This window comes from Mytilinidion resinicola (assembly GCF_010093595.1).
Source record: "Mytilinidion resinicola strain CBS 304.34 unplaced genomic scaffold BDZ99scaffold_21, whole genome shotgun sequence".
Taxonomy (NCBI): domain Eukaryota; kingdom Fungi; phylum Ascomycota; class Dothideomycetes; order Mytilinidiales; family Mytilinidiaceae; genus Mytilinidion; species Mytilinidion resinicola.
The window spans coordinates 516,191-541,971 of record NW_022985457.1 but is presented as its reverse complement, the minus strand read 5'-3'; the positions used below and the strand labels follow the sequence as shown (position 1 = coordinate 541,971).

General features: G+C 52.8%; 13 protein-coding genes across 13 annotated transcripts; 6 read left to right on the top strand and 7 right to left on the bottom strand.

The window, feature by feature from the left end:
• Positions 1-600: 600 nt before the first annotated feature.
• BDZ99DRAFT_150126 (alpha-ketoglutarate-dependent sulfonate dioxygenase) lies at positions 601-2,574 on the top strand. Its single transcript, XM_033712770.1, has 5 exons — positions 601-1,070; positions 1,121-1,415; positions 1,496-1,948; positions 2,017-2,199; positions 2,257-2,574. The coding sequence occupies exons 1-5, from the start codon at positions 1,005-1,007 to the stop codon at positions 2,358-2,360; spliced, it is 1,101 nt and encodes a 366-aa protein (XP_033571639.1). The 5' UTR covers positions 601-1,004; the 3' UTR covers positions 2,361-2,574.
• On the bottom strand, positions 2,500-3,615 carry BDZ99DRAFT_150245 (uncharacterized protein). The gene is made up of 2 exons (XM_033712772.1): positions 3,132-3,615; positions 2,500-3,050 (listed from the first exon to the last, which is right to left on the bottom strand). Exons 1-2 carry the CDS (start codon positions 3,386-3,388, stop codon positions 2,777-2,779), a joined length of 531 nt encoding a protein of 176 aa, XP_033571638.1. The 5' UTR covers positions 3,389-3,615; the 3' UTR covers positions 2,500-2,776.
• BDZ99DRAFT_150244 (uncharacterized protein) lies at positions 3,616-5,020 on the bottom strand. The gene is made up of 3 exons (XM_033712771.1): positions 4,505-5,020; positions 3,966-4,449; positions 3,616-3,912 (listed from the first exon to the last, which is right to left on the bottom strand). The coding sequence occupies exons 1-3, from the start codon at positions 4,938-4,940 to the stop codon at positions 3,843-3,845; spliced, it is 990 nt and encodes a 329-aa protein (XP_033571637.1). The 5' UTR covers positions 4,941-5,020; the 3' UTR covers positions 3,616-3,842.
• A 433-nt stretch (positions 5,021-5,453) lies between these two features.
• Positions 5,454-6,177, top strand: BDZ99DRAFT_525502 (uncharacterized protein; the record flags this gene model as incomplete). Its single annotated transcript, XM_033726003.1, has 3 exons — positions 5,454-5,673; positions 5,725-5,943; positions 6,002-6,177. The coding sequence occupies 3 exons, from the start codon at positions 5,454-5,456 to the stop codon at positions 6,175-6,177; spliced, it is 615 nt and encodes a 204-aa protein (XP_033571636.1).
• A 486-nt stretch (positions 6,178-6,663) lies between these two features.
• On the bottom strand, positions 6,664-7,556 carry BDZ99DRAFT_525501 (uncharacterized protein; the record flags this gene model as incomplete). Its single annotated transcript, XM_033726002.1, has 4 exons — positions 6,664-6,864; positions 6,913-7,056; positions 7,103-7,316; positions 7,372-7,556. The coding sequence occupies 4 exons, from the start codon at positions 7,554-7,556 to the stop codon at positions 6,664-6,666; spliced, it is 744 nt and encodes a 247-aa protein (XP_033571635.1).
• A 1,136-nt stretch (positions 7,557-8,692) lies between these two features.
• On the bottom strand, positions 8,693-9,472 carry BDZ99DRAFT_467354 (uncharacterized protein). Its single transcript, XM_033721003.1, has one exon. It carries the CDS (start codon positions 9,147-9,149, stop codon positions 8,964-8,966), a length of 186 nt encoding a protein of 61 aa, XP_033571634.1. The 5' UTR covers positions 9,150-9,472; the 3' UTR covers positions 8,693-8,963.
• BDZ99DRAFT_425517 (uncharacterized protein) lies at positions 9,325-11,261 on the bottom strand. Its single transcript, XM_033717092.1, has 6 exons — positions 10,868-11,261; positions 10,719-10,814; positions 10,635-10,671; positions 10,511-10,578; positions 10,025-10,449; positions 9,325-9,969 (listed from the first exon to the last, which is right to left on the bottom strand). Exons 1-6 carry the CDS (start codon positions 10,937-10,939, stop codon positions 9,420-9,422), a joined length of 1,248 nt encoding a protein of 415 aa, XP_033571633.1. The 5' UTR covers positions 10,940-11,261; the 3' UTR covers positions 9,325-9,419.
• Positions 11,262-12,739: 1,478 nt separating this feature from the next.
• Positions 12,740-15,127, bottom strand: BDZ99DRAFT_511576 (MFS general substrate transporter). Its single transcript, XM_033724555.1, has 5 exons — positions 14,606-15,127; positions 14,434-14,558; positions 14,236-14,378; positions 13,599-14,179; positions 12,740-13,418 (listed from the first exon to the last, which is right to left on the bottom strand). Exons 1-5 carry the CDS (start codon positions 14,935-14,937, stop codon positions 13,100-13,102), a joined length of 1,500 nt encoding a protein of 499 aa, XP_033571632.1. The 5' UTR covers positions 14,938-15,127; the 3' UTR covers positions 12,740-13,099.
• A 1,504-nt stretch (positions 15,128-16,631) lies between these two features.
• BDZ99DRAFT_467351 (uncharacterized protein) lies at positions 16,632-17,451 on the bottom strand. Its single transcript, XM_033721002.1, has one exon. It carries the CDS (start codon positions 17,422-17,424, stop codon positions 16,834-16,836), a length of 591 nt encoding a protein of 196 aa, XP_033571631.1. The 5' UTR covers positions 17,425-17,451; the 3' UTR covers positions 16,632-16,833.
• Positions 17,452-18,265: 814 nt separating this feature from the next.
• Positions 18,266-18,976, top strand: BDZ99DRAFT_525497 (uncharacterized protein; the record flags this gene model as incomplete). Its single annotated transcript, XM_033726001.1, has 1 exon — positions 18,266-18,976. The coding sequence occupies one exon, from the start codon at positions 18,266-18,268 to the stop codon at positions 18,974-18,976; it is 711 nt and encodes a 236-aa protein (XP_033571630.1).
• A 135-nt stretch (positions 18,977-19,111) lies between these two features.
• BDZ99DRAFT_467349 (uncharacterized protein) lies at positions 19,112-20,731 on the top strand. Its single transcript, XM_033721001.1, has one exon. It carries the CDS (start codon positions 19,473-19,475, stop codon positions 20,406-20,408), a length of 936 nt encoding a protein of 311 aa, XP_033571629.1. The 5' UTR covers positions 19,112-19,472; the 3' UTR covers positions 20,409-20,731.
• A 91-nt stretch (positions 20,732-20,822) lies between these two features.
• Positions 20,823-23,762, top strand: BDZ99DRAFT_451815 (uncharacterized protein). Its single transcript, XM_033718238.1, has 7 exons — positions 20,823-21,076; positions 21,215-21,264; positions 21,419-21,628; positions 21,729-21,849; positions 21,929-22,473; positions 22,528-22,600; positions 22,650-23,762. The coding sequence occupies exons 1-7, from the start codon at positions 21,037-21,039 to the stop codon at positions 23,495-23,497; spliced, it is 1,887 nt and encodes a 628-aa protein (XP_033571628.1). The 5' UTR covers positions 20,823-21,036; the 3' UTR covers positions 23,498-23,762.
• An 869-nt stretch (positions 23,763-24,631) lies between these two features.
• Positions 24,632-25,354, top strand: BDZ99DRAFT_481127 (cytochrome b5; the record flags this gene model as incomplete). The annotated part of the gene is made up of 3 exons (XM_033722371.1): positions 24,632-24,747; positions 24,907-25,033; positions 25,199-25,354. The coding sequence occupies 3 exons, from the start codon at positions 24,632-24,634 to the stop codon at positions 25,352-25,354; spliced, it is 399 nt and encodes a 132-aa protein (XP_033571627.1).
• Positions 25,355-25,781: the final 427 nt, after the last annotated feature.

The window sequence follows — 25,781 nt, the reverse complement described above, 5'->3', positions numbered from 1 at the left end:
GAGATATGATGAGATACCAAACGCTTTCATGGGCTCGTAAATGTGTTCACGAGTAACGGAGTACCAAAAGGACTGGGTCAAAGTTTTGACTCTCTTAAATGAATTTAAATAACTTAGTTCTCCTAATATGCAAGATGATAAGTTGCTCACTCTCACTAAGACACTTTAATGTTAGCTGACAATTAAATATTTATAAAGTTATCGCGGCTGCTAGGGAAAGTCTTCGTAAGTCTCAAAAATAGAACTCCAGGGAGGTGCAGATAGTCAGGTTTCTCTTTCACAACATGTCAAAATCACCTTCTAATCAAGATCTTTCCACTAGGTGCTTCGCAACAGCAACTTTGCAGACGGCAATCCCTTAACAGTGAGTCGTCCTTATTAATGCTGGTTTTTTCATGTTGTTGCAATATGTCATATCATTAACTTTCATCGATGCTCGACGCGTTTGGCGGTTTCGTGCTCAGACACCCCCAGTAACCATCTCCAATATACTCCGAACAAGTTTACACATCCCTCAGATCAGCACCTCCATTACTTCAATTTACACATGTTTTTATACCTAATCAAAATACAAGTGTACAAGAAATTCCACCTCATCGCAATCACTACCGCAAAACGGGTAGTTCAACATAGCGAAGTAACAAGGGTCATGATGTCGCCATCCCCATACATATGACGACGTCGGATCAAGCTCTCGCTTACCACATGTCCCTTCCGCAGTATAGCGGGGTATGCGAAACGCGAGCTATGTCTTCCTATCAAGGTTCCGTTATGATGCTATTAATGCTTTCTATCTGGAGGGTCCAGAGTGGGGTTGCAAGATGTAATGGCGGAGTCCTATCACATCATGCATATAGCGCGAATCAAACACCCACACCCTATCCACGGTGCCGGAACTCGGCAGAGAACCGGTGGGGTGGTTGGTGTAGTGCATATAGATCCCTCACTTCCCGAAGCAGCTGGCATTCGTTTTGATAATTGTGAGCCTACTCGCTGTCTTCGCTATGGCCACCCTCGAAGCTTTCAAACACATTGATCCAGATTCTGGTCGTCCTACAGTGCTGCATCCAGTACGCAGCAAGTCCCCTTCTTCAATACGTAGAACACTGATTAGTCTTAGAACTTCAACCCCAAAATCAAAGACTGGCATCCCCCCGACCCACCACACAAGGAATTCGACCCCCCAAAAGACCGCGCCCACTTCGCCGACCCCTTGAAACCAAACCTCCTTTCCGTAGCCAAACAAATCGATCTTACCGAGAGCATCGGCAGCGTACTGGAAGGCGTCCAGCTCTCCCAGCTCACCCCATCTCAACTCGACGAACTCGCCCTCCTCGTAAACGAACGCGGCGTCGTCTTCTTCCGCGACCAAGACCTAACAACCGCAAAGCAAGAAGAGCTATTCGGCCATTATGGTACTCCCCCCTCTCACACCCTCTTCCCCATCAGCCACAGCCCAGAATCCCCAGAACTGACACCCACCCTCTCGAAACAGGCATCCTCGACGTCCACCCCGCCCAAAAAGAGACCAAACACCTCGTCATCCGCGGCAGCTCTACCGACCACCGCGACCTGCTGAACCACACGCCCTGGCCGTCCGCCGGCTGGCACGCCGACACCTCTTTCGAGCTCAACCCACCTTCCTACAGCATGCTGCGCATGGAAGAGCACCCGCCCGTCGGCGGCGACACAGCGTGGGTGTCGCAGTACGGGCTCTACGACGCGCTGTCGCCGGTCTACAAGCGGCTTTTCGAGGGCCTGCACGCCGTGCACACGAGCCGGCTGCAGTACGACACCATCCTCGATCTGTGGGGGAACGGGCCGCGGAGGGCGCCGCGGGATAGCCATCATCCGAGCGTGCGGACGCATCCGGTCACGGGGCTGAAGGCGTGGAACGTGAATGAGGGGTTTGTGACGGGGTTTGCGGAGCTGAAGAAGCTGGAGTCTGGTAAGTTTTGGGGGGGGGGGGGGTTGAGCGGGCTGCAACTGGGTTTATGCTGATTTGTGGGGTGGCAGATAAACTTCTTGACTTCGCGCTCCATCATATTCACTCTGCGGACGATCATCTTGTGCGCTGGAAGTGGGAGGTTGGGTCGGTGGCTATGTGGGATAATAGGTGTACGATTCATCGTGTGATTCCGGGGAAATATGCGCCTGGGACGAGGAGGGGGATTAGGACGACGGTGTTTGGGGAGAAACGTAAGTGGTTTTGCGGAGGCTGATAGTGATTCGAGCCACTACTGACATTGTGTTTAGCATATTATGATCCGGCAAGCGAGGGTCGGGAAGACAGGGCAGAGAGGTTGGAGAAGGAATCGGGGGGCGATATCAAGGGGAAGGAGGATGTAAAGTCTGCGTGAGGCTGAATCAGAGGGATGACTTTGCTGGTGGTCTAGATATATTAAAGCGCTTTAACTATGTGAAGGGGATGGAACTTACCTGAACATTAGCTTCTGATTTGCAGTACATAATCTCAGTCACATAATAGAGCCTGAAATCTAAGGGATCTATGAATGTAATACAACGCAGGCTCAATATCAAGCGCCCGACGTGAACCTTTTAATAATATAGCCGTCGATGTCTTGTCGTACTCCACAAAGCGCCAAACCTCTACCAAATTTTACTCTTACGCCCTCCGATAGTAATGCCCAACCAATCTACACCGCGAGTACGTCTTGAATCAAAGTCTCGACCTTCCCTTTCCAAACAACACGCCAAATTGCACCACCCACAGCACGGAAATTCCCACCCTTTCTAGTCCACGAAGCACCCTACCCTATTCCACCAGATGCGCCCGCACACGCCTTTTAATCGGAATCTTCTCGTCCCACGCCGGATTTCCCTCCAAATCACGCGCGAGTGGCGATGCTATTGCACACTTCGTCCAGGCAGGGGAGGACCTCAGGCCAGGCAAACGATGCTCACGGGCAGTGATCCAATTTCGGACGCGGACGCAGCGGTGTCGGTACTTTTCCCTTTCACTGCCACACAATTTGAACCAGTCCATGTCAGCGTCGTCAACCACGTTAAGGGCATCCGCTTCCATGCATCTATATAAAATCACATTGAGGTCAGCCACACTGATATAAGAGGAAGGCAATTTGAGAAGGAAAGTAAAGTAATTCACGTACCTGAGGTAGAGCTCGTCGGCGAAGAGCCTACTTTGCGCCCACTGGGCCTCGATGTCGGCGAGGAGCTCGGCTCGGCGGCAGTCTTTGCAAGGCTTTGACAGGCGGAGGCTGATTTCGGCCGCCTCCTCGCGGCAGTCAACTCGGCGTCGAAGTTCGTGGCCGAATCGGCGCCAGGTCTGCTTCGTGCCTCTGCAGGTGGAGAGACGGAAAGTGCGCGAGTGGCCGCAGGACCAGATGAGGGCTCTGTATCGGCACATGTTGACCGAGGTGGCTGGAGGCTTGGATAGGGGATTGTCGGCTTTCCGCAGCTGTGAATAAGGATAGCTATGCCCGGATCAAGGTTGTGATTTGCAGGTGGGAGCGGAATAGTGGCGTCGTGTGGGTTGAAATCGGGCGTGGTGAAGTGATGGGAGGAGCCAGCACAGATATTAGGAACAACACCGTTGCCTGAGGACGTTTGACCTAGACCTCTGAATTCACCTCGGTCGCGCTGTCAGGATCGAAAAAGGCTTTCGCCCGCAGTCTGATTCACATCGACCATCTCTTCATAAGCTCTTCCGGGTCTGATCTGGGAGGCTGCCCAAGGACTGTGGCGTATGGCGTCGAAATCACCCCGTTGCTCCATGGAAGCTGCATGATGGAGTATCACATCGGTCCACCTCCGGATGTGTAACACTTGGTCTGGCTTGGAGTCATTTCATAGTTGATTGTTCAGGTGTTTGGTTGTACACCTGCCCCAGGCGCCACGTTGCCGATGAACACTACCAAGACTGCAGCATACCTAGAAAATCCAGGTCAGTAATAACTCGTTGCAGGCGTTCCCAACCCACTTACGCTGCTGTTGCCGCATAAATGTCCACCTTCCTCGAATTCGTCAACACACCTACACTGGCCGCAAAAATCGTCGTAAATACTGCAAGAAGCATCATTCTGGAAGACGCGCTCGAAACAAAATACAAGCTCGTAATAGCACCGACGAGAAGTAATGCTGCGAGGAATACGCTGAAGAAGGAAACAATGCGCCCAATGATAGTCTCATGGAAGTAATGCATGCCATCCCAATCGGCAGGACTATCTTTTGCTTTCTTTCTGTTGCGCAAGAAGTACCCCAGACGGTTTTGTAAGAACATGGTCAATCGATCTTGATCAGGTGATGTCCGTAACGCAACGATATCGTTTTTAGATTTGCCGTCGAAGAGGTTCCTGCCGTGCCCCACGAGGGGTCGATTCTGCTCGAACCAGCCGATGATACCGCTCTTAACTCTTGGGTTAGGGTTGTCGAGGTTCAGAAGTGTGCTTTGTCGGATAAGAGCGTCCTCTTGGAGTTTGGTTAGCATCCCTTGCATGCATCCAGGATACAAAGGGCTACGCACGATATTCAGCCATCCTCTCACGAATCAGCATGACCAATTTCATTCTTTCAACCTCTCTTTCTTCTCCATTCTCTGCTTTTTCTGCGAAAGCTTCCCAGCATCTGGCTGACAGTTTCACCTCCATCCATTCCGACTCTTCTGCATTCGCAACCTCCAGGTCCGCCGCATCCAACTCGTCCAACCGTGTTTCAAGATCAAGTATCTCAGCTTGCAGGTATAGCAGATTTCTAGAAGCAAGGCGGTCGAAGCGGCGGAAGACCTGGAGGTCGTGATCGGAGGCCAGGAGTGCGCTGAGGCTAGGGAAGCCTTGAAGGTGTTGTTTCGGCTTGCTCGTCTTTGGGGTGCTTTCGACGTCGGCTGGCTCGGAGCTCTTGGAAGTGAGTGTGAAGGCGCTTGAGAAGTTGCGGAATATTCGTGGTTTGTACATGGTGGCCATGGTACGGAGGGCCCGCTCCTAGACCTGTAATATGTGTGGTGTCGTTCAGGAACTGGGTTATCCGTCCATCGCGATGTATCCTTGATCTCTAGACTGTGCTGTAGAACTTAGAAGCGTGTAAGATATCCTTCTAAGCATACAATCGGTAAGTAGATGTGTCTCAAACCATGAAGTCGGTAAAGACGTTGAACTGGCAGACATAGAATAGCCATGCATGCTCACGATGGCAAATATCCAGCAAGGCGCAGAAGCTAAGCCCCCCGCATGGGTCGTCGGACAATGCACAGCGCAAATACACGGCCAATAACAGCGTCGACAGCCCCTGAATCGCGTTTCCCAAACCCCGCCAGACAGGGACGCTGTGCGCGAAGGATGCGGCCGATCAATGCACTGCCCGCCTGCCATATGCTGCTTATCGGGCCATCTGCCTCGCTATTCTCCGATAGAGCCATCTTGTTCTTGTCCCTCCTCAACTACCTATCTGCTTGCATTCCGCTGTTACTCTGCAGCATCATGTCGTGCCTCTTCAGCTCTTGCTTTACTGGGAGGAACAACGCCGTTAGTAGTCGCAATGGGGGCTCGCATATCGACAACGAGGATGTGAGACCGCGACGGGTGCTGGTGCGCCAGTCGGCGGAGAAGCAGGGCCTGTTTGCGCAAAGGGGGAGCTTTGGGAGAAGTTCTGTGTCGCTGGTCGATGAGAAGATGGGGTTGAAGGAGGAGATGGGGCAGCGTAAGTGCTTGATCGAGGCAGAGGAATGGCTAGAGGCTTATGTTTCAGCAGCAGAGACGGCAACGCTCCTGCACGAAGACGACGAGGTTGTCTCGGACACGTACATGTCGGAGAAACATATTGAAAGCGGTATTCTTGATGAGTCTCTCCAGAGTGTTCCTCCGGTGGAAGTGGAGGTCGAGACGGAGGAGGAAAGTATGGTTCGCCGGCGTCATTTCCACAGGCGGGGCATACTATTCCGGAAGCCAAAGACCACCACGCGGAAAGGAGGTACCTGACTTTCTACCCCAAATCGTCTTCGAAACATAGGCTGACTTACATTTCGAAGGCCCTGTTCCTATGCTGAAACCTCACAACACGGGCGACGAACTGCAACGCCGTCTTGACTTTGAACGACAGACCAAGAAGATGGACCAAGTTGCGGCTGAGAAGGCTTGGGCCATCGAGAGGCAGCGGAGGCAGCAATGGGATCACGAATATAAGAGCAACAAGAGCACGCGATGAAGAATGAACTATATGGGATACGGGTACATGTGAACAAGGCAACATATCCGGCGTTTGGTCATACTCGTTCGACTCTTTTCGCTTAGATACCACATACATTTACTGATAACTAAGTTTCAGACCCTCAATGCGCTACATGATGTTCCTAGTCTGCATATTCAATTGCTGGTGCGCCATTCAACTCCGCTTTCCTCCCTAGTCAAGCCCCTGGTCCGGTCCCTAGTCCGTGTGCAAGAATCTTAGTGCGCGACAGCCAGACGGATGATCGGAGGCGATCAACTCGAACCGCGAGAATATTAACCACCTGAATATGTGAGTGTCTCTTCCTATCGTGGAGGCTGAACACGGTTACCTATGCTGGTCGTGCCGGAGAAGCTCTGGCTACCGTAAAGTACGGTGGATCCTTCCTTGTTGTGTCCTTGATGGGTCACGGAGCTGCCATTCGATGTCGTTGCAAACTGCGTCGGATTTTAGCCTGGTTGCTCCTCAAGACCAATGAATTGGACTTGCCTTAGGACTTTCGGCACCAGACTTCACGGTGGTGTCTTTGACCCATTCCTTGAGTTCTTGCAGAACTCTTTGATAATCGTTGTCGTTCCGATGTCCAAACTTCGTCATGCCTTTGTGATCGGCATGAATTGCAATTTGCGTGTATCTGTCTAAGATCGCCGACTCGTCGGGAACAACCTGGCTCTGTGTCAGACCGATATCTCATGATTCTCAATACACTCTTACTTTGTCTCGCAGGGCCACGTCGGCATTCTGCTCGAAACAACACGCGACGTGGATGGAACTCGAGGCTTGCTCACGCTCAGCCAAGTACAGGTCGAATCTTTTTCGGATGTCCTCCAGGTGTGTTCCCTTCCTCCCAAGATCACCCTACGATCCTGGTGTTGACCACCTTGGCAATGTTGACGAATCGTACGAAGATGCTTGCCATATCAGCTGAAGGCGCGCCTTGATGCGGCGTTCCCATGAACAAGATGCCACACGTAGAGGCAGATATATGGTTGATGCGCTGGACGTCTTGGGAGTGCGGGAGAATGTCCCTGGGCCAAAAGCACTCCTCGTCTGGAACGCCGGGATGATACGTCCATGTACTTCGGCGACTGCCGGTCAACCCATGCACGAAGACGATACTGGCAAAGATCCCTTAGCTGCCGGACCTCCTATGATAAATTCTACTCACTCTACGATCGCAGCTTCTTGAGGGTCGGAAAGGATCTCCATGCCATATTCTCCAAGGCGGAAAAGGTGGCATAGGGAATGGGGACGATGAAGAGAAGTGTGCTGCTGTGCTGACCATTATAGAGAAGCCTGTCGAGGTCGGAAGTTGGATGTCGAAGTCGGAAGATGGACGTCGAAGATACCATCTCCATGATGGTGAATGATCCGCTATATACCAGTCAACACAACTCGCTGAGCTTACAAGTCTCCTTCATAGCTAGTAGCCGCGACAGGCCCATCCACGAAATAGATGTGTCTTTTGCAGAGTTGTCTTGTATGTACTTCGATAAAGTCGACTCTCAATGCAGAACTTTGAGCCTGGATCATTATTCTTTCAATCGTGGGCCTAAAACTCCGCTGGGTACTAGTCGATATCGTGCAGACGCTCACAGTCGTCCCCCACATTTGCCCGTTTCTCTGGCTTCGTCTTAGTGCGTATACTAGAGACCCTCATGAGTATGTATACAAAAGCCTCGTGGTTCTAGACCTGAGAGAAAAGGAACTTTGTATATCGAATAGCAAGAAATAACAGCTCATTCAACTCCAATTTAGAAGCTCGACAAGGTGTTCTATTCGTTTCTTTTCTTGCTGTTTAGCTTGTCTTTCTACCCTACCTTTGTATGTCCGTCGAGTTTTCTCTCACTGAAGCAATCCCACATCGTTCTATGCCCGTCCGTCACAAACACTACATCATCTCACCGATGCACCTATTGTCTCTCATCACCTATCGTCCCATTATATCACACCCACACCTTCTCCGTCCCACTGGAAACCTTGAAAGTGTTGGTTTTGAGAGGCCCGAACCCTCAAATCTATTTAGTAGCCGCCAGAAGCGCTGCAGAAACAGAAAGACGGAGAAGCCGTCTCGACAATGGATGTGAAAGAGTGGTATCAGTAACGACGCGAGTCCTACGAGCCTACGAATCCATCAGATGCAGCATCCATTGAATCCGTGAAATCCTCCCCTTTTGTAGAGAGACACAAGTTTCGACATGGAACAGCACGTTGTTCTAGAAGCCCCTTTCAGAAGATTGGATAGATTCTAGAACTTCAATGTGGCTACATGTCGGACCGATAGGAGTATTTCCCCGCTCCGTCCCTCATGCGGCCGCTTGACTATCTTCCACTACTTCGTATCGCCTCGCCATCCTATCTCCCCCGTCAGAAAAAACTCCATCATCTCATTAACCTGCATTACATACTGATACATTATTCCCTTCCCCCAGAACCGCATGAACGCAGATATGTTCATAATAAAGCACAAGTGCATGACCGCACAACAGTAGTCGTGGACTAAATTAGATGATACAGTCCGACCGATCCCTCAACCAAGGCAGTCGCTGCATAATATAACCAAGCATCTGCGCAAGCAACCCCATGCGCCCATCCCATCGCCCCCCAAAACGCCACTCCCTCACACGAATCATACCCCCCACACCCAAGTGGCCTGATTCCTCCACAAGTGACTCCCCATCCCGTCCCGGTCTAAGTCCCGGAAGCCTGTTCATCTGCCGAGCGCGGGTGGGGACTGAGCATCCCTGCTGCGGGAGGGATTAGGCCTAAAATGCGGTGCAGGGATGTTGAGTCTTGGGTGCTAGGGTGCGAGGCGATGGAATTGGTGTTGGGCTAGAAGGGCTGAAGCGGTGTGGTGATATACTTTGTATGGGAAGTTGAGTTTGGGGTGGAAGGCATTTGGGCGGGAAAAAGGAGGATGGCGGTGGTAAAGAAGTTACGGAGGTGGTCATGGGTGTTAGAACACGTGATATTCACGTGATTTTTGGCGAGAGGGAGCGAGTGGGAATGTGATGAGGGGTTGAGGGAGAGATGAAAAGAAAAGGGAAACTGGGTATGTATCGTAAAGAGGATGAGCAAGCTCTCCAGCTTACCGATATCAATTCGATGCATATCTTTCCCTCCCTTACTCACTCACTCACTCACATAAAACCACTCCCTCGATTCAACACTCAAGTCCAAGAAACTTTGCTTGTATTCCTATTCCATCCGCAACATCAGGCTCATTTATCCTGCATCGCATTAATATGATCAAACGGCATCTCCGCCCTCTCTACCGTCGTCGTATGCGCCCCTTTCTTCCTCACATCTTCTCCATTCCCCCAGTCCGGCGCCACCAACCCCGCCACATACCGATCCGCATAATACCTCTCCCGCTCCCCCTGACTCTGGCTCTCCGTGCTCTCCAACAGCTCCCCCTTCCCCTCGCTCCCATCGCTCAATCTCCTCCCCCGACCCAGATGGAAACCCTCCGACTTCACGTCTCCATCGCTGCTGCGCACAGAGCCGCCGCGGCGCCCCAGCTCGAGCAAGATCGAGTCCCGCGGCGCGGAGTGCACCGAGATCTCGTTGACGACGAGGATCTTGCCGAAGGAGAGGCTGGCAACGAGGGGCCAGAAGATGGGGATGGAGGCGCACAGGATGGCGACTTCGACCTCGAGGGAGGAGAAGATGAAGATCGGGGGCGCGTACCAGGTCACGTCGAAGACGGGCCAGGTGCCTGCCCGGGTGGTGGCGAGGGCGGCGAGGCGGGCGATGCTGAAGAGAGTGACGCTGGGAAGGGTGTTAGTATGGACGGACTTTGAAAGGTGTGAAGGGGGGCACGCACATTGCGCCGATGGCGAAGAGGGCGATGATGCCCCATCGTGTTTTGCCTTGCATTTTAAGCGTTTTAAGAAAGGGCATGGGAGTCAGGAGGACGAGGACATCGAGGAACATGTTTGAGGAGGCGTGCCCGGCGAATGTGCGAAATATGGTTCCGGCATCCTTGGAGCCGAATGCGATGCAGTGTTTGGCGTTGAGCTTCGGGTCTAAGAAGTACTTGGCTTCCCAGTTAGCACGGATGGGGTGGCAGCCGAGGAGTGCGACGAGAGAGAATGAGATGCCCCAGGCGCCGGTGACAGCGATGAGAACATAGCAGATGCGTCGAACGAGGTTGGAAGCCCCTTCAAAGAGGCGGAGGTATTGTTGGAGGATGGCGATCTTGATCAATGTTGTCGAGGAGCAGTAGGTTACGTTTGCAGCGAAGACGTACTGCAGAGGTCAGTGGGCTATGCTTTTTGTAGAGGTAGGCATAGGGGAAGAAGTGGCATACGGAGAAGTATTGCTCCAGCTTGTCGAGTGGTAATGTTTTCATGTGCTTGCCCATACCAGCGCCCGGCTCTGGAGAGAACCGTCAGTCCAGACGGAAGCAGACTTCTGCTCATCTTCAAACTTACGGAGACACACAATTACTGAGCCAGCAGTACACGAAGACTGACACTAGTTAGTAGCGTTACTCCCAAAGATTCAAAGGTGCATACAATGGCAAAGCAAACGAAGAGGTCATCCCAACCCAGACTGTTCGGGATCCTTAGTCTTACGAATAGCCTAAGGAATACAGCGATCCACGCAATAACCTAGTGTTGTTAAATAACCGAACATATACACGGGATCAAGAGTTTAGCCTTACAAGAAAGACAAGCGTAGTAGACAAGATGGTCTCCGACCGATTAAACACAGGGATATACTCTGACGTTGACATGGCGAAGGTAGTATTTGGGCGTGAGGGAGAGCCCTCATAGGGATCGTGAGAGAAGTCAAGACCGTGGTGGATCAGTGGCGAGGATAAAGTGGCTGATATGAAGAAAATGGGCACGACTGATTTTCAGCCGACGAACAAAGTCGGGACAGCGGGTTAGAACCAAGCTTTATTTCTAGCTCGACATGGCCTGGGTACGCCGCGCGTGATCTACCCCAGCTTGTAGTGGTCCAATTCGTGAATGGGAAGTACCGGCGAGAAACAGGTCTGGGGTATAGAATATGCTAGATAGCCTGCTGAGACGACGTCTGAAAAGAAAAAAGAGGGGGTAAAGTATGGGGGAAGTGCCACGATGGTCACACAAAGGGAGAGGTGTGGGAGCCATCGGGGCCTGGGGGACATTTTGAGCGGCGATTTACCTTGGAAGCCAATCCAATGGTGCTGGTGGCTTGGGAGCGACAAGGTGTAAACCGTGGGATTACTGGGGTCGAAATCCAGCGTGGAACATGCCAGGATGCGCAAGGCTACTAGAATACGCTATTCTCCGCTAGTTGACGTTCGAATGCAGTTGGGATGGTTGCTGGAGCACGAGCTCGACCAGCGTCGTTGAAACCTGGAGGGCCGCTCTGGGGATGGGTGGACTTGCTTTGGGCCACCGCTCCAACAGTTCAATTGGCAGATTGCGGCACGTGTGGCGTCGCTCGAGTAATGCGGGTCGTCCCAGCAGAGCAGAGGGGGGCAGATCGGCTCGTCTGGCTCCTGCTTTCGTCCGCGCTGCACTGTTTGAGGTTCGACGCCGGCAGAGACGGAAAATGCTAGGATGCATGGTCCCAAGTCAACGGTTGCCAAACCGGCCCGTTGGACATGGCTTAAACGACACGCCGTGCCTGCGGCCTCTCTTTGGCCGTAGATGCGTATACGCGGCAAGGAGGGCGGTCTGAGTGAAGTGGCATATCTAGAAAGATTCGAAGGATTCGATTGCAGGTACGCGAGATTGAGCATCCCGATGGATCAGCGCGCATCTGTAGGGATAACAATGAAGGTGACAACGAGGAACGCCACAGGCAGCAAACACATCTCTCACCTGCCTTCTTCCCTCGCAGGTTCGATAGACGATCGTCAGGGAGTGTTTCGGGGGCGTGGGAGCAGGGGCAAAAGCAGAAGAGGCTAAGGGATAGCTCCCGCGGTAGTCAGGCCCCATGTTCCATCCTGCCACTGTCGTCGGCGAAACCTAGCTGAATACCCAGCACGAAGACGAGAACTCTGGAAAAAGAAAATCGCGGCAATTGTCGTGATTGTCGAGATAGCGGTAGCGAAGGGGCCTGGGGGTCATGCTGGTGCAGGTCACCGCAGGGCAGTCGATCGAACCGCCACCATGCAGACGGGCCTGAAACGCAAACCGCATGAATGCAACTCCAGCCTCGCTATTGGTTGGAGGAGCCCTTGGAAAATGCAAGGACCTGGGGCTTAACGGTGTGGCGGCGCGCCGCAGTGCACGCGAGGGTGAAAGGAGCCCATTTTCCGGGCGCGGTTTGATAGTGTACAGCGTCAAGGCGCATCCGGTGAACTAGCGCAGATTTGAAGCCACAGGTGTAATAGCTAGGATTAGAACGGAGGAAGCCCTTTTCTGGACTGATTCTTACCAAAGCTGAGCTATAACTGTTAAAAGCAAGGTACCGTGAGGCGTTACTTTCCGGATTATCCCACTTCTGCGGCTGATTCGTGGCTTGCTTTCCGCGCTAGTTCACCGGATGCGCTTACATGCTGTATTTCACAGCACGAGGGATGGGCCTAGACTTAGGTAGCCTTGCAAGATCATCGTAAGCATTTCAGCCGCGGATAGCGTCGCATTTATGTGAATAGATACCATTATACGCATAATGCTCACGACAAGCTTCGTGATCAGGACAAGGCTCGTCAATCGCGGCGTCTGCCAGCGCTGGGTATTTCACTCGTCACGCACCGTACCTGGACGCTAGCCACGCGGCTGTGGAAAAAAAATATCCATATCACATTTAGCAGCCGTGGAGTACAGCTGCATAAAAAGCTAGACGCTTACGTTGCAGCCCTCTCGGGATCTCATCCCGCATCGCAGGAGCATCCGCTTCGCTGCATGCATCTCATCTCATCCCACACGAACCCCTGGGCCCATCTCGCGAGCACTCAAACCTTCTCCCGCTCCGGTTCATTGCTCGGCGGCGCAAGCAGGGCGTGCATACCCATCTGAGTGACGTCGTAGCCATTGGACTCGAGGTACGCCCGGAACTTGATGTCCTCCTCTTCGATCGTATCCTGGCCGATATGCGGGAGCAGAAAAACGGCAACACAGCCGGAGAAAATAGCCAGAGCGCTGGCGACAAAGAACGGGTCCTGGCCTCTGCGTGTGGGGTTGGGCGCATTGTTCTGGATGACGGGGAAGACGTAACCACCAACGAAGGCGCCGACTTTGCCCATAGCGGCAGCGATGCCGTAATACTGGCCTCTGTAGCACATCATTTGTTAGCCTCCCTACGATTGTGTACGCGTGGTGGATTTTAAGCTTCGACACCCGACCGGGGGAAAGACGGAATCGGAACCCAAGGGTGCAGAGTATGACAGAGGGTAGGGTATATGACATGAACGAATGAAGGGGCGATAGCAAGGTATGTGACATTTTACATACCTGATGCTTGTCGCACTGGTCTTGCTAGCAACTAGCCCAATGTTGTTGCCAGGGCCCAGCTCGCCCAGAGCGAGAAAGATGCCGTAGACAACGACGAAGGCTGCAATGTTTTCTTTTTTGCTAAGGGAAGCGTAACATCCGGCCATGATAAATCCAACAATTCCCTGGGCAATAACTCCTGCTGCTAGAGTCTTCCTCGGTCCAAACTTGTCTGATACGAACGCACCAGCGATGCAACCAGGCATGTAGAAGAAGTTGAGCAAAACGTTCCAGCCGAAGCTCTTCCATAGTGGGTAGCTTGTGCCTAGAAGATTGGCTAAAATGGACGACGAGTAGATACCGAAAGCGTATACCGAGAAGTCGTAGATGAACCAGATAGTGCACACGACGGCAAGACGCTTCCAGTAGAATTTGATGCAGAGAAGCCAGGGAGTCTTAGTGTTGGCCATAGTCTCACGCTTGAAGGCCTCGGGTTCCTGGAGCTTGATCCGGAGGTACAGCAGAGAAAGAGGAGGGAGGACACCGATGCCAAGGCATATGCGCCATGCTGCTCGAAGATGCTTTTCAGTCGTCGCAAGGACCTGCGAGTCTTAGTATTGCATGGAAGATGTTTAAACGTCGGAAATGTGAATCTTACCGTTATCATCGGCACAATGGCAGCGACCACGAAACCGAGATCAATTTGAACATTCGTGAACAGGATGAACCACATGTTCCTAGTTCCGGATTTCAATTCGCCGGTGCTCTCAGCACAACCGACACTACCAGCTGGGTACTCCCCTAAAATGGGATTAGCATCTTATCAGGCAGTAAGGAGTTTGCTACTATAACCAACCTCCAATACCGATTCCAAGGAAGAAACGATAAGCTGTCAAGGCTGCAAGCAATCCGCCTACACTGCCTCCAGCACCATAGGATCCAGCGCCTAGCGCAGCAAATAGAAGGATAATGATGGTAGATCTGCGTTTGTCAGTTTCGAGACCAGTAACCGGCAGCATGCAGCTCACGTGAATAGGGACCACTTGCGGGAATAGTGATCAGATGTATATCCAAAGAACAGCATCCCCACCACTGTTCCAGCGAAAGTGATAGACGACACGTTCTGCTGGGCCGACGACTTTGTGTACTCATCCGCATAGATGGTGCTCAACATGGTGTTGACGGAGCCGATGACACCGTTCAGATAGCCATCAGAGAACAGGCCGGCGCCGCAAGCAATGACGGGCCAGAGGCGGTCCCATGTTCCCTTGTCCGTCTGGGTCAAGCTCCCACGACGCGGCGGGGATAGCGACCGGTCCGACTCGTCGCGGGCTTGCTGCGTTTCGATTTTCTCAGACATGGCGAAGCTTTCAAACGTGAGGTCTGCGGAGGGGTGAAGCTGTTAGCTGCGCGATGCGATAGACGACCGGGCTTCGATTGGAGAGCCAGGGATCTGGGGTAGCACCCACAAGACTCTTAGAGCTGTATCACGTAGTACAGCTGCCGTGGAGTAGCTCTGGCCTAGATGTGTGCAGTGTCCTGGAATATCTGCAAAATCGCAAATGGTGTCTCTGTCTCGAAACACCAAAAAAAGTTCAGGGTCCCGGCATGCTATAAACACGGCAGCCCACCCGCGTCATTCACCTACCCGGGGGTGGTCGTATCGCAGCAGCCCACCCACTCCACAGCCGCAGCCCCAAGCGTGCCAGCCCAAAGCGAGCATAGTGTGCATCCCATGATCACCGCGCACCTCTTCGCCCAATAACGGCCTTCCAAGACTGCGTAGGGCTTGTAGCGCAGTGCTTGAGTGTCGCTGTTCCCGCTTCCCACCTGCTGCTTCGGGCGGCTCCAACCAGCAGTTCTGACGCCCGGACACCGTCTCACGGCCGCCCGCAAATCAGAAAGAGCAAAACTTTTTCGCTGCTAGGCCCTGAACTATCCGCCTTTACGTACTTCACCAGTTGCTCGCGGGCCGTTGCCCACGTGCCGTCAACTCTCCCCTCGCGGAGGCGGCCGTAGATGTCCAGAGGAGTCGTCTCCGTGCCGTTGTGTTGCTCCCGTCTTTGCAAGGCTGGCGGCCGGCTTCCGGCAAGCCTAACACCTGGGCAGAGCTTGTGTCGCTGTCCGCGGCGTCAGCGGCGTCCGCTTAGGTCGTGGCGTCCCCAGGATTCCAGGATCTGTCGCGGACGCCGAGATATGTGGACGCACGTTGATACGGCGGGACGGCTGTTTGGAGGGGTTTTTGGTGTTGGTGCAGGGGACGCGTGGAGCTGCGATATCTTGCCGCTATCATTGTAGATGGGACGCTGGTATCGCCTACACTCCTGCATCCAGTACCAGATTCCAGTTCGTGGGAATAACGCGGACAGCGGGAGAGATCTTGGAAGTGGGTCGGGTGGCGCTGCCTAGACTGGGTTTGGGGGATCGTGAAGGATGAAGTCTAGCTTCTACTTCGTATCACGGACGGACACGGTCTTATTATTGATCTAATGGCCTCAAGTAAGCGAACTACGCCTCTTATATTCAACAACTGTCGTTCTACAATCTGACGTGTTTCTATAAAAACAGTTTAGGGTTGCATGTCACTGAGACGACGCAATCACAAGCTAAATTTCCATACGAGCACCGCCGAGAAGAAAACATGCGTGTCAGACTTTGCTGAAGAGATGCCCACGTGCGTCGTCTCTATACGATACAACTCAATTCCGCAAACTCATTGCAACAAATAGTTTCCCACGTTTGCGATTAACGAAGAGAAGGACACACATTTCCTGAGCTATCAAACATTCAGACACTAAGTGCTCATCCATTTCATTGTAGAGGTCCTAGACAACAAAGCTATCGGACAGAATACACAAAGGCCATCCGAAAAACAAGCAGGAGCAAAAGCCATCTCTAGATCATATGTAGAGTATCTTCGATTCTCTCGAAATAGTATACCTCTCACGCACGACTAGGCAACCCATGTCCAGGGTAGTAAGCAGAAGAGAGGACTAAAGATTCAACCACGGCTAAAGTTCTTCGCGCAAACGGAACGAGCTGATGTAGAAGTTCACTTTGATTAAAAGTACAGAAAAGCTATGAAAGTCAAGAAATGTATAAAAGCTGAGACGAGAGGTTGAGCGTCGAGGACCACCTCTCACCAAAATCAAGGTAACCAATTAGTGATTCCAGCTTGACCCATCGTTGAATGAGAAGAAGAAATCGGGCCCGTATGTCCTAGCGCATGTATTCAGCATATCTCGCAGCTGCATCATTATTTCCGACCAGCCTTCTTCTCCTCATACTCCTTAGCTTTCTTCTCCTCATACTCCTTAGCTTTCTTCTTCTCATACTCCTTAGCCTGCTGCTCCTTCTTCACCTCTCGGTGCAACACCCGCAGAGACCTCTCTCTATCTCTCTGCATCTTTGCCAACATCCCTCTCCAATGATCACGCGAAGACCGAAGCCCTGGGAAATAGCTCTCGAAGAACGACATGGAGGCGGCGCTATGCCACTGCAAGCAATATGTACGCCAGATGGGCTGAGTGGAATGGAGCATCGCCTTAACCTGACTCTGCGGAAAGAATCCCATAGATTTCAGCGCCACCTCCGTAGTGCCCACTGTTATGGCCTGGTGGACCCGCTTTTCCCCTCTACCAGCTGTGATGAGATTGCGGGCTAGTGTCTCGATGCGTTCTCTCAGCTTCATGATAAGCTTAACCCAGAAATCCTCTAGCGCCCTAGGTGGCGGAGCTGCGAACTGCACGGTGTTGAGGGGGAACAATTCTTCGAGGGCCTTGAGCGGTTCCGAGGGCATCGTGAGGTCAATGAGAATTTTCTTGACGGTCTTCGGGAGGAGTGTCATGTCGAATTTCTCGAGCTCGGTGAGCTTTACGCGATGGATGGCGGAGACGGTCTTCAGTGAACCTTGCCGCGAAAACTCGTTGTGGATGCAAGGGATTTGGATCTTTCCGAGACCGGGCCACGGAAGGCCTTGGGCGGCGGCGCGCTTGGTGCAGCGGCGATGGAGTTCTGCGAGCTTTTGTAGGCCTTCGCGAGACTTGACTACGACTTTCGTGCTCGCAGGCTCGGGAATCCAGCTGTTCAGTAGCTCGTCGATGTCTGCTAGGAGGAGGTTGCAGATGCCATTTAGCGGAGTGATAATCTTGATATCCTCGTCGAATACGAGAATGGGACTGGAAATGTTCAGGGCCTCGGAAAGAATCTGTTGTCGCACCTCAGCAGGGAGCGCGAGAAGAATTGAGGGAGCCATTGCTGGGTGGTGGTTGTACGTGGGTGCAAGTGACACTGTGCTGAAAGTATTGAAAGCCTTGAAATTGTCGAAGAGGTGGAGCGGTGTTGGTGGGCTGTGTGGGTATGATGGAGATGTTGTGGACAGTGAGAGGGAGAGAAGGGGTGATGAGCTGCCATTTATACCAGAGCTGTTGAGGCCCGGAGGTGAATGTCGAGTATACCATTTCTTGATCACTGGTCGACCGGCGCACAGCCGTAAACCATGCCTTAAGCTCGCAGGCCATTCACCGCTGTGAGAGGCCTTGGCGCCTCTATAAAGCCTGTCCATCAAAGCTTTCTTCGGTTTGTTTACTTCACATCACACAACCTACCAAAACCGACAATCCTCTCATCACCAAGTTTTTAGCCACCATTGTCTCTATAAGTATCCTTTGAGAGGACACTTCGACACTATGGCTTCACCTCTTCTCGCCCTGCCCGCCGAGATCCGTCAGCAAATCATCTGTGAGACCTTCCACGTCGAGCTCATGGATAGCACCTACCGTGTGCAGTCTCCACTGCGCGGGATCTGCAAGCGACTGGAGTCAGACATCGAAGAAGTGCGCTCTAGCTGGCTTCCTGAGGGAACAATCGACGTTTCAGTCAAAGATACCTATGGAATGTATGGCTTCGTCCCACTGCAGAGAGACTTCGAACTGCGGGCAACTTGTTCGGGTCGCAAATGGTTAGGCGTCCAGGAGGTCCGACTACAATGTTACCTCGACAATGCTCCGCCAGCGCCCATGCCAACCTTGAGCATCTTTCGCAATGTGATGTACCAGAACAATCTCGACCATTACGACATCAGCATGCTCCCGGAGACTGTCGAGAAGGTAGTAATCGACACCACGATGCCACCAAAGCAGCTAAAAGCCATCGAAGAGGCTTGGCCGGAAGGGAGGTGCTCCATCGATGGGCGCCAAGAGAAATTCTGGCTCGCCACTTTAAAGCACATATTCGTCTACATCAGCGCATACAGCAGAAGGGAGCCTAGTAATACCTTAGAGAACGAGGGATGGATCTTTACAAAGGTCACAGACAGGATGGTGCGGCTCGAGACAAATGGAAAGCTACCAAAGAGTCAGGTAGATGCAATGGCTTGTACAAACCTGAAGGAGTGGTAGGGTTTGATCAGTTCGTCTAGTACTGAACTCTGGGATGGATACGTCCAAGAAGTATGGACTAGACGGGCGGAGGTAATGTGAGAGGCCTTAAGCGCCTAGCACATACTGTGGCAGGCCAAGAGAAATGATTGTGTGGTAGTACCAGGTGATGGGGTTTGGTGTTCTAGATACTCATCCGTGGTTCGAAGCTCGCTCCACACACATTACCAAGACTACCTTAATCATCCAAGAATCATCGAACTGATGGCGTTTGGGAATTTTGTAACGGCGCCAAATTATTTGAACATCTTGTGAAGTCGTTCGCGCGAGGACATCAGACCATCCACGGTGATAGAAAGACCTTATTCAACCTTCAGCTCTCGTATAAGGCCAGCACGTCGAAGCGTGCTCTCGCCTTTTCATCTCGTCTCATCGCCTCTTACTCGATCAAACTGCCACCGCTCAAACAGCCCACTAAGGCCACATCTCCACGTTCTCAGCAGCTCTTCTCTCAGTCATGGCTCGGCCTAATTTTCTCGACCTCCCTGCCGAGCTCCGTCAGCAAATTGCCTCTGAGACTATGTATATCAGGATTGGGAGGACGCAGTTCAGAGTCACAACACCGCTGTGCGGCGTCTGCAAGCAACTCGAAGCAGACATCGATGAGATGCGCAACAGTTGGCTTCCGAGCGCGACAACTGACACGTCGATTTTGCTATCGTACACGAAGACCACAAACGCCCTCAGCTGCCTCAGCATCCATTACAACCAGCTGGCACGGTCGTCGGGCCGCTCCTGGCCGGGTATCCTACACGTTCGACTCCGATACTGGAGCAATATCATTCCACCGCAGAGATCTTCCCGCACAAAGTCTCCATTGGTGTTGCTTAAAGTCGTCGACCTTGGGACGTTTCGTGCTCACGGCTTGCCTACCAGTGTGCAGACCTTCCAGTTAGACCTTGATATGCCTCCAGCGATAGTGAAGTACCTCGAGGACTATTGGCCAGGAGGGTCGCGATTGCAGGGCCCGCCCATATATGAGTTACAGCAGCGATTTTGGTGGCAGAATGTCGCTAGCGGAGTAGAAAAAGTCTACGCCTTCATGAAGTCCCATCATGGGTGGAAAGAGGAAGGGTCCAGGGGACGCAAGTACATAACCGTTGATGGTCAGGAGATAGAATTCAAGGTGATTGGGAAGATGCCAGAAAGTCAGGCCGAAGCAATGGTTCACGGGGAAAACGCAAAGTGGTGGAAGCTCGTCAACAGGCCTTCCACCATGATCCTGGACGGGTACTTGAATGACCTAAAATCGATGCGACTGAAGATGTTGGAGAAAGCAATTGCGCAGGCCAAACTTAGCGAACAAGCCCCTCGTAAGAGGAAGAGGGAGGATGAGATGAACCCACGATTAAAAAAGAGGAAGACAAAATTGGGTAGGCCTGGACAGAGCTAGAAGAAGGTAGTTTAGGGCATGTAATGTAGGGAAATTGATGAGGAAGAAGGGTAAGATATGTCCATGATGTTAGGAGGGCAGATGGTTCTCTTTAGGAGTTCATCTAGTATGCTGGAGTAATGCCCTTGACGCCGCGATGGGAGATAGGCCCGTAATATCAAAAACGGCACGCGTCGTTTCGAGCCTTCGAACACAGGATTGCATGAAGAACATCTTGGCGGAGTCATTCTGCTCTTTCTTGCAGTCCTAGTGCAACAGCTATGATGTCGTATAGGGGTTCCTGTCCGTCGTAAGCGGTAATATTCGCGGTCTCACCTGTGGCGATGAAGATGCACAGGAGGCGCACTGCTGACGCCGCCCGGTGACGATTTATTCGCCAAGGCGGGGCGGGGCCCGCGCTCAGGTGCGGATTCGAGGCGCAATACCGCAGCTTCAACCTCTAGGTAGCAACTGCTTCACTCTTTCCTTCCTTAGTCCTGCTATCCTCTGCATTATTTTTGCTCTCGAACCTCACGAATATTCCTGCCCTTACTGACGCAACCTACCGCCACGTTTCGACTGCACATACCCGGAGAAGAGCGCTTCGTGGGGCGAACAGGTCGACTGAAGTCGTGGAAACCTGGAAGCCATGTTTCGAGCTCAGCAGAACGTCTTTGATGATGTCGTGGGTGAGTGCTTCTAGTAGTGAAGAGGACGGAGCTGCGCAATCAGACTGCGGTTCCTTGCGGAGCTATCAGCTTGGAGCGTTGGACATCAATGTGGTCATTCGAGTCTTATGAACCGCAGCTAATGTGCCGTTTCTGTAGTTAAGGCCACCGACGAGAATCTGACCAGCGAGAACTGGGAATACATACTGGTATGCACCGGCTCCTATCCCAACGTAACACTCCGCGCCACGCGTTTCGGTCCTTTCGATTCCGTACACGTCGCTTGTTCACCAGGCTAGGAAGAATATAGGGTCATACGGTGGAATGATATGGGACAGAACGGCTGACATGTGAGGTCTCTAGGATGTCTGTGACAAAGTCGGCTCACAAGAGTCGGGCGCCAAAGATGCCGTCGCAGCCATGATCAAGCGGTTGGCGCATCGCAATGCCAACGTGCAACTTTATACACTGGAACTGGCAAATGCGTTGAGTCAGAACTGCGGAGTCAATATGCACAAAGAACTAGCTAGTAGGAGCTTCACGGAAGCGCTTCTGAGGTTGGCTGCGGATAGGGTATGTCCATACCTTGTTGGGGCGTTTGAACACATCTTTACCCGGGCGTCTTGCGGGCATAATGATAGTCGTGGTGATAATGGGCTAACAACTTGGACAGAACACCCACCAGCAGGTCAAGGCTAAGATCTTGGAGCGAATGGCTGAGTGGAGTGAGATGTTCTCCAAAGATCCGGATCTGGGCATCATGCAGGGAGCTTACATGAAGCTAAAATCACAGAGTACGTGACCTGATTCTCGGGAATCGGATTCCTACAGTGGCTGTCTTCCATATCGCGCAAAGGCTGACTTCTGTTTTAGATCCTAACCTGAGAGCGCCCTCCAAACCCCAGAAAACTCAAATCACGGACACCGACCGGCAAAAGGAGGAAGAGGAGCTTCAAATGGCCCTAGCACTCTCGATAAAGGACAAGGCATCTTCAGCGCCATCAGCTGCCAAGTCAAATGCCCCAACGGGGGGCAATTCAAGCTCCCAGCCTACTCAACAAAGCTCAACGCCACTACCATCTGGAACCACAGCCGCAACCGTTTCACGCGTACGAGGTCTGTTCGACTTCCAACCGTCCGAGCCTGGCGAATTACAATTTCGTAAAGGAGACATCATTGCTGTTCTTGAATCGGTATACAAGGATTGGTGGAAGGGATCTCTGAGGGGGCAAACGGGCATTTTCCCACTGAACTATGTGGAGAAGCTGCAGGACCCCACCAAAGAAGAGCTAGAGAGGGAGGCACAGATGGAGGCTGAGGTATTCGCGCAAATCAGGAATGTGGAAAAGTTGCTGGCATTACTGAGCACAAGTTCAAGAGCAGGCGACGGTGACGCGAGAGACAACGAGGAGATCACGGTACGAGACCTTATGGAAATTATTGCTGGGGCATTGTTACTGACCGAAGTCTAGAGTTTGTACCATTCGACACTGGCAATACGACCGAAGCTGATTGAACTCATCGGGAAATACTCACAGAAGAAGGGTAGGATAATCTGACGTATTGGAAGACGATTATGCTAAGATCATCTCAGACGACTTCACACAGCTCAACGAAAAGTTCATCAAGGCTCGCCGCGACTACGAGTCGCTCCTCGAAGCATCAATGTCACAACCACCACAACCTTCGTATGGCCGGCCCGCATACGGATACGGAGCCCCGCCCCCACAGGCCGCGTATGGCGCACCGCAAGGAGCACCAGGTTATCCTCCGCAGAGCCCCCCTCCTCAAGATCCAGGTCGTTTCTATGGCGGGGGACCTCCAGGCGCTTCATCAGAGCCCCCCTCACAATACCCGGCTAGCCAGCCCACAGGCCCTGCCTTCTTCATGGTCCCTCCAGGACAACAACCACAGCCACAACCACAACGAACCAGCCCAAAGCCCCAAGCAGATCCCTACGCGCAGCCATTGCGAGTGGGCCAAGGCCGACCCCAATCAACCTTTGGACCCCAAGAACTCGCCACAGGCCATTACGACTCCCCCATCGACAACCGCGCCAGTTTCATCCCCGGCCAGGCTCCACAAGCCTCCGCGCCCGGCTACGAAGGCTACGCGCCCTCAAATATCGCTCAAAGCCAACATCCTGCGAACCAGCCACCACCGGGCTATCCTCCTCAACAGCAGCCTCCTGCCACAGGAGCCCCTTACGATGCTCTATACTCCCCCCAGCAGCCTCCCTCAGACCCCTATGGACACCCACAGCCGCCATCGCATGCGCCGCCGGGAGTACCTAGCTCGCCCCCACCACCAGGCGCGGGCTATCAAGCGTATCAGCCACCTGGACGAACAGGCCCGTATGCGGCGGGATGGGCGCCAAGAGGGCAGGAAGCAGGTGCAGGAGCAGGGCAGGGAGACGGCGGAGATGAGGGGTTCTACAGGTGAAGTACTGGCAATTATTTGGAAAACGAGGCTCTTCGTGGATTCTTAGGGGTTAAGCGTAGTGCTTGATTATCGATCATCTTGAGGTCGTAATTTGTAAATTCTTGACCGAGAAGGGAAAAGGGGGAGGCCGGAGGAACTGGTTTGGTAGCATGGCGTTGGCCTCGTTACCATGTGGGATTGGAGACGAGAAAGCATGAAGGCAGAGCATGGCGCCTGATTATCTCATCTCGATAGTGTAAAATGATCAACGAGTTTCGATTCAGTCATGAACGTTACTGTTTCTGTGCAAGATGAGGATGGAGTTTCACAACCATCTTCGTGAGAAGCTCAACCAGTGAATCTGTGGGGTCCATTAGCAACCCTGTAGCCAGTGCCTAGGCTCGGCGAGATGATCAGACAGCAGCAGTTCCCGGAGACGAATGCCCTCTACTTCCGAAACAAAAAGAACCGCAACCTCCGGAGCCGTAACGCCCAGAGCAATAGGTCGACCATGCTCCTGTCTGACAGACACCCGGGTATCTAGATTCCCGCACGATCAATACGGGTGCGTTGAGAAATGTTTGCTCTGCTGAGGGAACATGATATCCGAATGAGGGATGGTGTTCCGGCGCCCTCGATACACACACGTGGTGGAGGAGTCGATACCAGCAGATGCTTTCTTTGACTAAGCTGTCCTCGAAACGCGTAAATTGACGGTGTTTGAACGACAGTAGATTGGCGGCGAGAGACTCAGCGTGACCCCGTACAGCATTGTTCCTTTCAGCAGTTCACGGCGGATCAAATTGCTCTTTTCATCCATCGGAACAAAATCGGCCCCCTCAAGTCGTGCCGGCCGGTGGGATAGCGGACCAGCCAATCGCGCATCTCCCGAACCAATTCGCACCCAGGGCTCGCTCGGCGGAGTGTGAGCACGGTAGTTGTCCGCAAACCTGACCACCACCGAGAACCTCACCCGTCCGCCTACCCCACGATATCTGTCCACCGCCAGCAACGCAGCACTTGACGCTACCCATTCACCATCTCACGCACCGCCAGCTCGAATAGCAGCCCGCTAGCACTCCCCGCCCGTCCCCCGAACACCTCGATCTTACACTCGAACACGTCCAGAAATTCCGTTGGGAACAGCTGGCAGCAATGGCAGACAAGGAGTTCACGTATTCCGACATCTCGGCGCACGCGACCAAGAAGGACCTCTTCCTCGTTATCCACGATAAGGTCTACAACGCCTCGAGCTTCGTTGATGAGCATCCGTACGTCTCTTCCAATTCCCTCCGCCTTCGCACACCTTCGTAGCGAGGCCAGGTCCGGCTATTAAACAAATATCCCGAGCCCGGCCAATCACAACGACATTAATGAATTGGAATGAGTGGATGTGGATTGCATGAATGCTAATGCGTATCTGTGTATAGCGGTGGAGAAGAAGTCCTCCTAGACGTCGGCGGCCAAGACGCAACAGAAGCCTTCGAAGACGTCGGCCACAGCGACGAAGCCCGCGAGATCCTCGAAGGCCTGCTGGTAGGGACACTGAAGCGACAGGTACAGTCCCTCCTCTCTCCCTCTCCACATCTCCATACCCCGTACCAATTGCATACCCCACACCGCCCTTCCCCGTACACACCCGAGAAGTTACCTCGGCCGAATCACTGTCCCTGAGTAGAGCTCCACCTTATAGAACCTATATTGACATGTTTGTCTTATCAGGAGGGCGACCCAAAGCCCAAGTCCTACGAACCCGGCAGCGTCTCCTCCTCCGATGCTGGCGGCCTGGGCGTCGGTCTATATGCCCTGATCCTGATCGGCGGCGTGCTCGCCTTCGGCGCCTACCAATACCTGCAGACGAAGCAGGAGTCGACCTAAACCCACCCCTCCGACATTCAACCCAGAGCAACGTACTAATATGGAGTGGTGAAGCACGGAGGTGGGAGGTGGGGGTAGCTGTCATATAACGCTCGAGATAGATAGAGGGGCGGGTCGCCGGCCGCCAAACGAACGGGCAACGCTGTTTGCTTGCTTGACTTGGTTTTTCGCATCATCGGGCGAGCAGGCGACGGTGTCGGTAGTTAGAGGCAGCCCTCACGATTCTCAAACTTAAAGTCCACCTTTCGGTTTTCTATACATCTTCTTTTCAACAAATCCCCTGTTCCCCTCCTTTTTCTGGATCGCAGATTTGGTGCCGCATGTGGCAGCTCGCTCATGGCCTTTGCGCGAGCATAGTATTTAGAATCTATCGCCGGCTGGCTTTCGCGCAGCTTTGGCGTAGAAACGGTGTCACCCCTTTCGGCAT

What these genes read in the sequence shown, in the direction of transcription:
- BDZ99DRAFT_467349 (XM_033721001.1), top strand. Translation starts at nt 19,473, where the DNA reads ATGGCTCGGCCTAATTTTCTCGACCTCCCTGCCGAGCTCCGTCAGCAA.
- BDZ99DRAFT_150244 (XM_033712771.1), bottom strand. Translation starts at nt 4,940, where the DNA reads ATGGCCACCATGTACAAACCACGAATATTCCGCAACTTCTCAAGCGCC. An exon ending in TGAGAGGATGGCTGAATATC is followed by an intron (nt 4,450 to 4,504) that starts GTGCGTAGCCCT and finishes CCAAACTCCAAG; the next exon opens with AGGACGCTCTTATCCGACAA. An exon ending in ATTTATGCGGCAACAGCAGC is followed by an intron (nt 3,913 to 3,965) that starts GTAAGTGGGTTG and finishes TGGATTTTCTAG; the next exon opens with GTATGCTGCAGTCTTGGTAG.
- BDZ99DRAFT_150245 (XM_033712772.1), bottom strand. Translation starts at nt 3,388, where the DNA reads ATGTGCCGATACAGAGCCCTCATCTGGTCCTGCGGCCACTCGCGCACT. An exon ending in GCCGACGAGCTCTACCTCAG is followed by an intron (nt 3,051 to 3,131) that starts GTACGTGAATTA and finishes GATTTTATATAG; the next exon opens with ATGCATGGAAGCGGATGCCC.
- BDZ99DRAFT_511576 (XM_033724555.1), bottom strand. Translation starts at nt 14,937, where the DNA reads ATGTCTGAGAAAATCGAAACGCAGCAAGCCCGCGACGAGTCGGACCGG. An exon ending in CGCAAGTGGTCCCTATTCAC is followed by an intron (nt 14,559 to 14,605) that starts GTGAGCTGCATG and finishes TGACAAACGCAG; the next exon opens with ATCTACCATCATTATCCTTC. An exon ending in CCTTGGAATCGGTATTGGAG is followed by an intron (nt 14,379 to 14,433) that starts GTTGGTTATAGT and finishes ATCCCATTTTAG; the next exon opens with GGGAGTACCCAGCTGGTAGT.
- BDZ99DRAFT_467351 (XM_033721002.1), bottom strand. Translation starts at nt 17,424, where the DNA reads ATGACACTCCTCCCGAAGACCGTCAAGAAAATTCTCATTGACCTCACG.
- BDZ99DRAFT_467354 (XM_033721003.1), bottom strand. Translation starts at nt 9,149, where the DNA reads ATGACCACCTCCGTAACTTCTTTACCACCGCCATCCTCCTTTTTCCCG.
- BDZ99DRAFT_451815 (XM_033718238.1), top strand. Translation starts at nt 21,037, where the DNA reads ATGTTTCGAGCTCAGCAGAACGTCTTTGATGATGTCGTGG. An exon ending in GAGACAACGAGGAGATCACG is followed by an intron (nt 22,474 to 22,527) that starts GTACGAGACCTT and finishes ACCGAAGTCTAG; the next exon opens with AGTTTGTACCATTCGACACT. An exon ending in GAAATACTCACAGAAGAAGG is followed by an intron (nt 22,601 to 22,649) that starts GTAGGATAATCT and finishes AGATCATCTCAG; the next exon opens with ACGACTTCACACAGCTCAAC.
- BDZ99DRAFT_425517 (XM_033717092.1), bottom strand. Translation starts at nt 10,939, where the DNA reads ATGTCAACGTCAGAGTATATCCCTGTGTTTAATCGGTCGGAGACCATC. An exon ending in CTCAGTAATTGTGTGTCTCC is followed by an intron (nt 10,579 to 10,634) that starts GTAAGTTTGAAG and finishes GGTTCTCTCCAG; the next exon opens with AGCCGGGCGCTGGTATGGGC. An exon ending in CTCTTCGCCATCGGCGCAAT is followed by an intron (nt 9,970 to 10,024) that starts GTGCGTGCCCCC and finishes CACCCTTCCCAG; the next exon opens with CGTCACTCTCTTCAGCATCG.
- BDZ99DRAFT_150126 (XM_033712770.1), top strand. Translation starts at nt 1,005, where the DNA reads ATGGCCACCCTCGAAGCTTTCAAACACATTGATCCAGATTCTGGTCGT. An exon ending in GTCCTACAGTGCTGCATCCA is followed by an intron (nt 1,071 to 1,120) that starts GTACGCAGCAAG and finishes GATTAGTCTTAG; the next exon opens with AACTTCAACCCCAAAATCAA. An exon ending in GCTGAAGAAGCTGGAGTCTG is followed by an intron (nt 1,949 to 2,016) that starts GTAAGTTTTGGG and finishes GTGGGGTGGCAG; the next exon opens with ATAAACTTCTTGACTTCGCG.